Genomic DNA, 9,897 nt, shown 5'->3' with positions numbered 1-9,897 from the left:
CCTAAACCTTAGTGTTCTCATTTATAAAAATGCAATAATAGCACCATTTTCAACTTAGGAGCAATATATATAAAGCACCTAGCACTTAACAGGCAACCAAACCATAGTAACTTTTTGATTATTTTTACTCCAGCTTTCAGAAAACTAAAGGTAAGCTCTTCCGGGTGAGTTCAATACCTCTTCACAAGCACTTGACAATCTTCTAGACATGCACCCTATGACCTGAGGAATAAGAGAACCCATGCACGTAATTTCAGTTGTGTCTGAAAGGATTTATAGCTGTCATAGGTAGTAGATAAGGGCAACAAGTAAGCCCTTATCTAATCTGGCAAATGTCTCATTCTTTATAGTTAAAATAGTAAGATAGATAAAATTTCCTGAGAACTGAAACAGCATCCTCTCCCTCCACCTCTGTGAACCCCACTTTCTAGACCCAGTGGGGGGCAGACTAGGAAAGCAGTGTAGCAATAAAGTTTAGAAATTTGGGTTCAGAGATCGGATGCTTGGGTTCAAGTCTCAGCTCTATCCCTTAATTAGCTGAGCATCTAGTACTCTCCTCATAGGAGTTGAAGATTGAGACAATCAGCAGACAGCACTCAGTATGGTGCCTCCATACAGAGCCCTCTTGAGTGTTGGCCAGTCAGGAGAGAAGCGAAATTTAGGAGGCACCAATGTTCTCATGCTTCTGTGCCTATGTGCTGGGAAGCCAGGGAGAGCTTAAGGCAGAGGCTGGTTTCTCCCGGCTTTGGTTTTTTTTTCTTTTTTGCCCTTCCATACTGGCCTTTGTGGGCTTCAAGGTGATATTACTCAGTTTTCCTATCTAGAGCCTGGCTTGATGTGTCTTGAAGACTGTAAAATAACAAAATTGAAGGTCCTTGATCAGACTAGGAGAATAAAGATTTTTGTAAGAATAGTTGGAGGAAGAAGAGAAACTATATATTCTCCTTTCCCTGCCTCTCTCACATTTTTTATTTTTTTAAGGATTGTATCCATCTTCAAAGAGAGAAGAAGAGAGCACATGAGCACGGAGAGGGGCAGAGGGAGGAGAAGCAGACTCCCCAGGACTCCGAGATCATGACCTAGCTGAAGTCAGACACTTAACCAACTGAGCCATCCAGGCACCCCTCCTCCACATTCTGAATACCCAGCCTTAACTATCCCTAGAAAGATGGGGTAAAATCTTGCTAAGGGTCTCTTTAGGACTGATGATTCTAGAGATTCCTTCTATCACAGCTGACAGTTCCTGTAGTTGAATTAAATGGTAAAAACAACAGAACATGATTTTTTTTTTTAACTTTATTTACTTTTTTTTAGTAATCTCTACACCCAAAGTGGGCTTTGCAGTCACGACCCCGAGATCACGAATCTCATGCTCCTCCCAACTGAGCGAGCCCAGCGGCCTGGACCTGATTCTAAATCATCCTCTCGATTGGCTCCTCAGTGGGAAAAATTTTTAGGCTAGTTGGAAAAGGAAGGAAAACTGGAATGATGGTAATTCCTTTTAGGAGCATTCCTATTATTCTGTTTCCTTCCACTGTCCCCTCTCCCGAAATTACACTCAGACTAGCTATGAAGCCATTCTGTAAACAGATTCTGGAAACCCACAGCTTGATCACATTTACACAAAATCACTAGAATCTAATCTCCACAAAGGCAGGGATCTTTGATTTTGTTCACTGATGTTACTAAGTGCCTAGAATAGTATCTGGCACATAACAGGCACTCAATAAATACTTGCTGAACAGATGAATTGGAAGAAGACAGGGATCAAATGCAAGTGTTCTGTGCTTCAAGTCTCTCAATAAAGGTGGGAAGAGTGATGTTACCTCTCACAGCAGTTACCTTTTAAAGTCTGAGGGTTAACAGTGCTAGGATTATGCTTCATTAAGGGTGTCGCACACTTTTCCAAAAATATATTTATTTTAAAAAACAAAAATGAGACAAGTTTTATAGAGTCAGATTTTCCGGAGACAAACTAGAGTTTTGATTTCCACCTTGAGCAAAAGTTAAGCATCAGTAATCTCATGCAGAAGTATTCTCTGCAGGAGGTAAAACATTCTACTTGACTGCAAGCACTCAGTTCTCTAAATCTTGTTTGTACTTCTGCCATCATTCTACTCCATTCCAGGGCTCTGGCATGCAAGATAATCCGCCTCTAAAATTCGAAACTTCCAAATTGAGATGAACGATTGTTGGGTTTGGGTTGGGGTTTATAACCAATTCGATCATTAATCATTTGCTCCCTGCTCTTGGGGTCACTGCTGAGCCCAATGGCGCCTTCTCCATCACTGATTCCTACGACGTCCACTTCTTCTTTTTGTTTCTTACGGGTCTGGAGGTATAAAAATCTTAGGATTAAGGCAACATTCTCTCCATTAGCAAACCTTTATTTGGCACCTGTCAGGCACTAGGCATAGGGTGAAGGCTAGTGTTACAGCCTGCAGAACAATAAGGTGAAATCCTAGGTTTAAATGGATAGTAAGCGGACAAGCGGGGATACAGGGACGTAGTGAGAAAAGATAAAACCCCTACCCTCCTGGATGTCACAGTCTAACAGGGAAATAAGTAAATAGACAATGACAACATAGGGTGATCATGGTATGACACTGGAACGTCCATACTGTGAGAAGATACAAAGAAGAGGTAAGGAGTTGGGTGTGTCATGGTGGAGCTTCAGAGAAGGGAATTGCAGTTAGAAAAATAAATAATAGAGGAGAAGATGGATGTTAGCTGAAGCTCCTGTGGTCATCACTCACAATATATGTAAATTACACCAACATGCGCTACGCCTTAAACTTACACAGTGGTGTATGTCAGTTATTTCTCAATAAAACTAGAAAAAAAAAGATAAATAAGTTGGCAGACGGGGGAGAGAAGGTTTTTTTGTTTGTTTGTTTGTTTGTTTGTTTGTTTTTAAGATTTTATTTTTAAGTAATCTCTACACCCAGCAGGGGGCTTGAACCTACAAGCCTGAGATCAAGAGTTGGATGTTCTACCTAATGCACCAGCCAGGCACCCAGAAAAGGGTGTTTCAGTAAAGGTGTTACTCAAGAGAATAGATGGAAAGATTAAGTGACTGGTAAAGCAATAACCACCGGAAATTAAGAGCTTCATTGACACCATGAAATTAAATATAACACAGGAATACAAGATTTTATGCTGTCTTATCAAAACACCTGAATTTTGAGGTTTTTGTTTTGCTTTCAGGTAAAAAGTATGGCTCTTGGGGCACCTGGGTGGCACAGTCAGTTGAGTGTCTAACTCTCGATTTCAGCTCAGGTCATGATCTCGGTGTCATGAGATCCTGCCTTGCATGGGGCTCCAGGAGCTCAGACTTTGGGCTGATTCTTTCTCTTCCTTCTGCTCCTCCCCCTGCTCACATACTCTCTCACAGATTAATTAATTAAATCTTTAAAAAAAAAAAAAGATTTGGCTCTTAAGTCACAAGTGACTGCAGAATTCACCAAGTCAGTATCTGAGCTTGATCTTCTTTTTTTTTAAGATCTTGTTTTTAAGTAATCTCTACACCCAACTTGGGGCTTGAACTCACAACCTATCCCATAACCACTGCAACCTGACTCAAAAGAGGGTATTACATAATGTTCTCTGAGAAAGTAAACAAATATTATATCTAGCATTCCTTAGAAGAATGGCTTGACTCCTCTAACCACTGGAATTGCCCCCATTCTTCAGAACTTACTAATGAACTCAGCACTAAGTGCCAGTCATAGTATCATACTAAGTCAACTATTACTTTATATACGTGTGTGTGTATAAAATGACATTTCTGAGTTACTCTCTAGTGAGTCTACACTACCAGTAAGTAACATTACAAATAGCTCAGTGAAAACAGGTTAAAAGGCAAAGGATATTATCATTTTATAAGCCATGAGAAACTGAGAACGTCCAAATGGTATGAAATCATTTAAAAGGCTTCCCACCATGAACAACTGCTGTTTCAGAATCCAGTCATCAAAATGTAATTAAACTAATTTCAGTAACAAATGAAATACCAGTTTCTATTGGTGTAATTTCATTTTAGTCATAGGCAAATCTATCCCTCCCTAAGTTGCTCTAAAACAGGTCAGGGGCACCTGGGTGGCTCAGTGGGTTAAGTCTCTGCCTTCGGCTTGGGTCATAATCCCAGGGTCCTGGGATCAAGCCCCACATCAGCCGGGAGTCTGCTTCCCTCTCTCTCTCTGCCTGCCTTTCTGCCTACTTGTGATCTCTGTGTCAAATGAATAAATAAAATCTTTAAAAAAACAAAACAAAACAGGTCAAACGCACTAGATAATTGCCTTTAGTAGCCAGACTAACTCAATAGTGAGCTGATTCTGCAGAATCAAAGTTCAGCATTCCAACACTTTATAAGACTCATTACAGCTAAAGGTTAAATTGTAGTGAAAGGACACTTCAGGTGAAGGCAACCAAAGGTGCAGATGCACCAAGATTTAAGTTGAAGATAACCTGACAGTGGAAGATAACGTAAAGATAAAGTTAAATGAGCAAGGACTAGGCCACAAATGACCTTATATACCATGCTAAGGTATCTAGACTTTATTCTCAGAGCCAATGAAGAGTTTAAGTCTTATTAATGGACATCGTTTAATACTGTGGGATAAGCTACACTTAAAAATACACATCGAAGGGCACCTGGGTGGTTCAGTCACTAAGCATCTGCCTTCAGCTCAGGTTCGAGCCCTACATCAGGCTCTCTGATCGGCAAGAAGACTGCTTTTCCCTCTCCTTCTCCCACTCTCCCTGTTTGTGTCCGTTTTCTCATGGTCTGTCAAATAAATCTTTTTTAAAAAACCAAAACAAATACATATTGATGGGGTACCTGGGTGGCTCAGTCAGTTAAGCATCTGCCTTCTGCTCAGGTCATGATCTCAGGGTCCTGGGATCCAGCCCCACAGTGGGCTCTGCACTCAGCAGGGAGTCTGATTCTCTCCCTTCCTCTCCCTCTGCCCTACCCCCAACTTGTACTCTTTCTGTATCACTCTCAAATAAATAAATAGTTTAAAGAAGAATACATATTGAGCTTCTACCACAATGCAGGCATGAGCTCCTTCCCCAAGGCTGGGAACTCAACAGTGAAGACGACAAACATGATTTCTACAATCAGGTTTCCTAATGTAAATGCTACAATAAACAAATCATTGTAAATTATAATAAATGCTATAAAAATAAAAGGATAAAGTGCTTTGGGTCACCTGGCTAACTCAGTTGGTAGAGCATGTGACTCCTGAGCTTGGAATGGTGAGTTCAAACCCCACATTGGACATACATATTACTTAAAAAAAAAAAAAAATACAATAAAAATAAAGTGCTTTGAGAAACCCTAAGGAGGAACAGCATGGATGGGCATTCCCCTAATCTGAATAGGGTCAGAAGCAGCCTCTCAGACTGATGAAATGACATTTAAACAGATGTGAAGACGAGAAGAGGAAAGCAAAATGTACAAAGGCCATGAGTGATGAACCTCTTGGTGTGTTCAAGGAAATGATAGAAAGCCAACATGCTTGGGGTACAGAGGCCAAGGCAAAGAATGGCAGGAGTTGAAACCTGAGGAGCCAGAACATACAAAATTTTGTAGGCCACAATAAGCAGTTGAAATTTTATTCTAAGTGCAGGAAACCACTGAGTTTTAAGCAGGGGAATGATATGATCTGAAAATTTGTAAGGTTCATTCTAAAAACCTGATGTAGAATCGATTAACAAGATAAAAATGGAAGCAGGAAGACCACCAAGAATGCAACTGAAATTTCAGAGAGAGAGGTGACGGTTACTTGCACTAAGATAGTAACCGTGGAGATATATGGGGTGAATCCAAACTGTAAGGAAAAAAAAGAACTCAAGAGTGACTCCTAGGTTTCTGGCTCGAGCAGCTGCAGAGATACTGACACAGGGAACACCTGAAACTAGCTTGAGGAAGAAATCAAGAGGTCTTTTATTTTAACATGTTAAGTGCAGGAGACGGAGTAGTGACTTCTAAAGCTCTCAGAACCTAATTCCTGAACCTCTGAACATTGCCTTATATGGAAAAGGGTCTTTGCAGATGGGATAAGGATCTTGAGATGGAGACATTAGCCAGGATTATGTGGGTGGGCCCTAAATGCCATTCCATGTATCCTTGTAAAAGAAGACAATGGGAGATTTCACAGACAGCAAGCAACAGGAGAAAGAAATGTGATCCGGGATGCAGAGATTGGAAAGATGTGGCCACGAGAAGCTGAAAGAGCCAAGGAACAGATTCTTCTCTACAATTTCTGGAGGGCATGTGGTCCTGCTGACACCTTGATTTGGGACCAGTGATACTGATTTCAGATTTCTGACCTACAGAATGGTAAAGAAATAAATTTCTGTTGTTTGAAACCACCAAGTTTGTGGTAATTTGTTACAGTAAGCCACAGGAAACTGACACATTAAGTTTGAAATGCCTGTCCAGCAACCACATAGAGGTTTCAATAAGGTGTTGGTTAAAAGGGTCTGGATTTCAAAAGTTAAAGTTATTGTTTTAAATATCCTTAAGAATTTGAAAGTTGTACTCTTACCTCCAGGTCCTTTCGAATGCTCTCAAACTCCTCAATGTCATCAAGCTTCAGCTCCAGGCGGGTTGGTTTTCGCCGTAGCATACTGAGATCAACACTAAAGGCCAGACCCAGAGAACTATGAGCTGTTAGAAATAGCAGAGGAGGAAAAACTGGAGGTGATAAAGCTTGGCTACAAAAACAAGATCAATTTGTCAGCATGCATGCTAAAGGAACGGTGATACAAAAGACTCATTTGGGTTCACACACTTCTAAGTCATTAGATGAGTGATTATTACATGATGGAGATCCATAACTCTGCAATTCAAAAAAAAAAAAACCGTCTTCAAGAAAAAAAAAGAGCAAGCTACCTATAAAAAAGAGAATTCTAGGCAACAATCACTTCAATTTTATATTTCAATCACATCCAAAGAATTATTCTAGCTCAGAGAATAAAGTTAAAATAACACATCTTAATTCAGTATAATTACTGGGAGAGTACATACGCCAATAAATTAGATCAACTCTGCATGAGAACTGTGACAGATCTGTGGTCACTCCTGAATACTTAAAATCAGCTTACTAGGGACGCCTGGGTGGCTCAGTGGGTTGAGCCGCTGCCTTCGGCTCAAGTCATGATCTCAGGGTCCTGGGATCGAGTCCCGCATTGGGCTCTCTGCTCAGCGGGGAGCCTGCTTCCCTCTCTCTCTCTCTCTGCCTGCCTCTCTGTCTACTTGTGATCTCTCTCTCTGTCAAATAAATAAATAAAATATTTTTAAAAAATCAGCTTACTAAATCTCATGAAAACTCCCTATAACTCACCAATTCACAGAGTTATCCTCAGGGTCTAAACGGGTCCTAAATGGAAAGGTCATTCATTAAACAAACACTTCTTGTGCTCCTGCTCCAGAGTTAAAAGGCATAGTCACAGCCTGTGGGGAAAACAAACACGTAAACAGAAAATTGCAACACACTCTAATAAAGGACTCAGATGGAGGACAATGCAATGGCATCACACAGGCACCCAATCCAGTCTGGGTGGTGTGGGGGGTAGACAGGGACATGGAAGACTTCCTGGAGGAGATCTCTTAGCTGACTTGTGAAGGGCAGGCAGAGACAGGCAGGTAAGAGAGAACAAATAGACCAAGAGGCTCAAAAGAACAATCCTGAGGCTGAAAGCCAAAGATAATGCTTATGCTAACAGGAACCAATTTTTATTAAAGATGATGAAATTCACCAAGTGAGTTTAATACCTGTTAATGGCATCATCTTTATATTCTCCGTAACACCCAGCAGAGTACATGTACTGGTGAATAAACTGAGACACCCAAATAAAGTGAAATGAACTTTTCTTGAGCACTGTGCTACACTTTTCCATTCCTATTCTTTACATTTTTATTTGAACACAGGGACCCTGTGCTGCTGGCAAAATTACCTCTATTTTATAAATGAAGTTGAAGCTCTTCAGTTTGGTTAATAAATGTCAGCCTCCTATAAAACTTACACACGGGTCTGTCTAGGTGGTGAGGATTAAATGAGAATGATGTAAATGAAAGCTCCTTTAAAGTATGTACAGCTATAGGGGTGCCAGGCTGGCTCAGTCAATAGTGCATCAGACTCCTGATCTCAGGGTCATGAGTTCAAGCCCCACACTGGGCATGGAGCCTACTTAGAAAAAAAAAGGGGGGGGGCTGTAGGGAGGTGCCTGGGTGGCTCAATCGGTTGGGTACCTGCCTTTGGCTCAGGTCATGATCCCCAAGTCCTGGGATCCAGTCCCTTCCCCTGGCTCGTGGGCACATGTGCACACCCTCTTTTATTTAAATAAATAATATTTTTTTAAAAGTATGTATGGGTATAAATTATTATTAGAGCTTTCTAGGACGTAGCTAGAGACTACAAAGTATACAAAGGAAGAAATGTATCCTTCCATGAAGCTTGGAACAGAACAGGTGATGTTCTCAACACTGGCACATTAAATTTCATATTGTTTTATATACTTTCAGAAAGTATCTTAGGGCACCTGGCTGGCTCAGTCGGTGGAGCATGGGACTCTTCATTTCCAGGTTGTGAGTTTGAGCCCAAGGTTGGATGTAGGATTACTTAAAAATAAAATCTTAAAAAAAAAAAAACACAAAACTAAATAAATCAGAAACGAACTTAAATCCAATGTAAACAAATGGTAGAGGAAGCCAAAATTCCAAGGGGAGAGTAAGGAAGGAAAGGATATGTAAAAGAGAAAAGCTCTGCTGTACATTTTCTTACATTTTCGTCCCTTTTCTGCAAACTGTGTCAAGCTCGCCACTGGGAGGCAGTACAGAGTAAAGGGCAAACGTGCTCGCTCAAGAGGCGAAAAGGGCTGAGGACAGATTCTAATCCCACGTCACTCACTGATCTTGGACTGTCAGTTTCATCTTTCACCAGACTTTAGTCTCCTCCTGTTGTTTACACTGTCGTATAGAGTAAACGAGGTAAGGCACTGTAAGTTCCTGGAACATAATCTGGCATTTAATAAACGCCCAATAAATAACAGCCCTTATTATCGTAATTGTCCTTGCAGAGGTTTGGGGAGGGGGCTCTGCCCAGCTCGAGGAACACCAATATTTTAAGCGTCTCCACCCCCGACACGAAGGCAAAGCCCTGGTCTTGTTCATCTCCGCTGCTCCAGTCCCCAGCGGAACACAGGGCCCTGCAGAGTTGGGGGTGTGCCCTCTACCTGACGCCCTCACAGGCATCCTCTCTCCCTCTGAGTCAGATACAAAGACCAGTCTGAATACAGACAACAGCAGGCCGTGGCTCCTCCCCGGATCTTTATTTTATTTCGGCGCTAGAGGGCTCTTCGAGCTTAATCTACCGCCACTGCCCAAATCCACCAAAAATTCACTCAGCCCAGAGGAAGGCCCTGGTAAAACTTCCCGACGCGGAGGAGAACAGCACTCCCTCCGCAGCTCCAGAGTGGCACCCCCGGGTCCAGAGCGAGAGTTTCCATGGCCTCATGGCCCTCCGCTCCAAGAGGACGGAAGCCTCTCGGAAAGCCGGGGGCGACGTCAGGGCTGAAAAGCCCTCCATTTGCTCCGGAGTTCAACCCCGAGCCGCGGGACTCAACAAACCTACCTCTTTTCAAGCCGGTTCAGCCTCTTCCCGGAACCCCGGCACCCACCGCGAATCGTCTGTGAAGCGAACTGGACTACACTTCCCAGAGTCCTTTGAGCCTCTCCCCGGCAGTACCTCGTCTTCGCGTGCTTTTCCTCAGAGACTCTACGGTTCACGCTACTCTTCGCGCCACGACGCTTCCGTACTACCACTCCCATCATGCTCCACGCCTCCCGCGGCGCAGCGACGGCCCTCGGCCCATTTCCGATCCGTGACG

General features: G+C 42.4%; 1 protein-coding gene across 4 annotated transcripts; it reads right to left on the bottom strand.

Moving 5' to 3' along the window:
• Window positions 1-1,278: 1,278 nt before the first annotated feature.
• CDC26 (cell division cycle 26) lies at window positions 1,279-9,822 on the bottom strand. 4 transcript variants are annotated; one of them, XM_059411036.1, is made up of 5 exons: window positions 9,642-9,822; window positions 8,919-8,977; window positions 7,353-7,462; window positions 6,555-6,648; window positions 1,279-2,332 (listed from the first exon to the last, which is right to left on the bottom strand). In XM_059411036.1, the coding sequence occupies exons 3-5, from the start codon at window positions 7,403-7,405 to the stop codon at window positions 2,156-2,158; spliced, it is 324 nt and encodes a 107-aa protein (XP_059267019.1). In that variant the 5' UTR covers window positions 7,406-7,462; window positions 8,919-8,977; window positions 9,642-9,822; the 3' UTR covers window positions 1,279-2,155. The 4 variants fall into 4 exon arrangements, with proteins under 4 accessions (XP_059267019.1, XP_059267016.1, XP_059267017.1 ...); XM_059411033.1 differs by lacking the exon at window positions 8,919-8,977; XM_059411034.1 differs by lacking the exons at window positions 8,919-8,977; window positions 9,642-9,822 and adding an exon at window positions 8,793-8,912.
• Window positions 9,823-9,897: the final 75 nt, after the last annotated feature.

Source organism: Mustela nigripes, chromosome 9 (assembly GCF_022355385.1).
Source record: "Mustela nigripes isolate SB6536 chromosome 9, MUSNIG.SB6536, whole genome shotgun sequence".
NCBI classification, from domain to species: Eukaryota; Metazoa; Chordata; class Mammalia; order Carnivora; family Mustelidae; genus Mustela; species Mustela nigripes.
The sequence above is the reverse complement of the archived record's forward strand: the minus strand, read 5'-3'. Positions and strand labels throughout refer to the sequence as shown.

Excerpts from the sequence above, each read along its gene's own strand:
- CDC26 (XM_059411036.1), bottom strand. The coding sequence starts at position 7,405 with ATGACCTTTCCATTTAGGACCCGTTTAGACCCTGAGGATAACTCTGTG. Across the intron at positions 6,649-7,352 it reads GAGGATAACTCTGTGAATTG|TGTTGATCTCAGTATGCTAC; the intron begins GTGAGTTATAGG and ends TCTGGCCTTTAG. Across the intron at positions 2,333-6,554 it reads GCATTCGAAAGGACCTGGAG|ACCCGTAAGAAACAAAAAGA; the intron begins GTAAGAGTACAA and ends TTATACCTCCAG.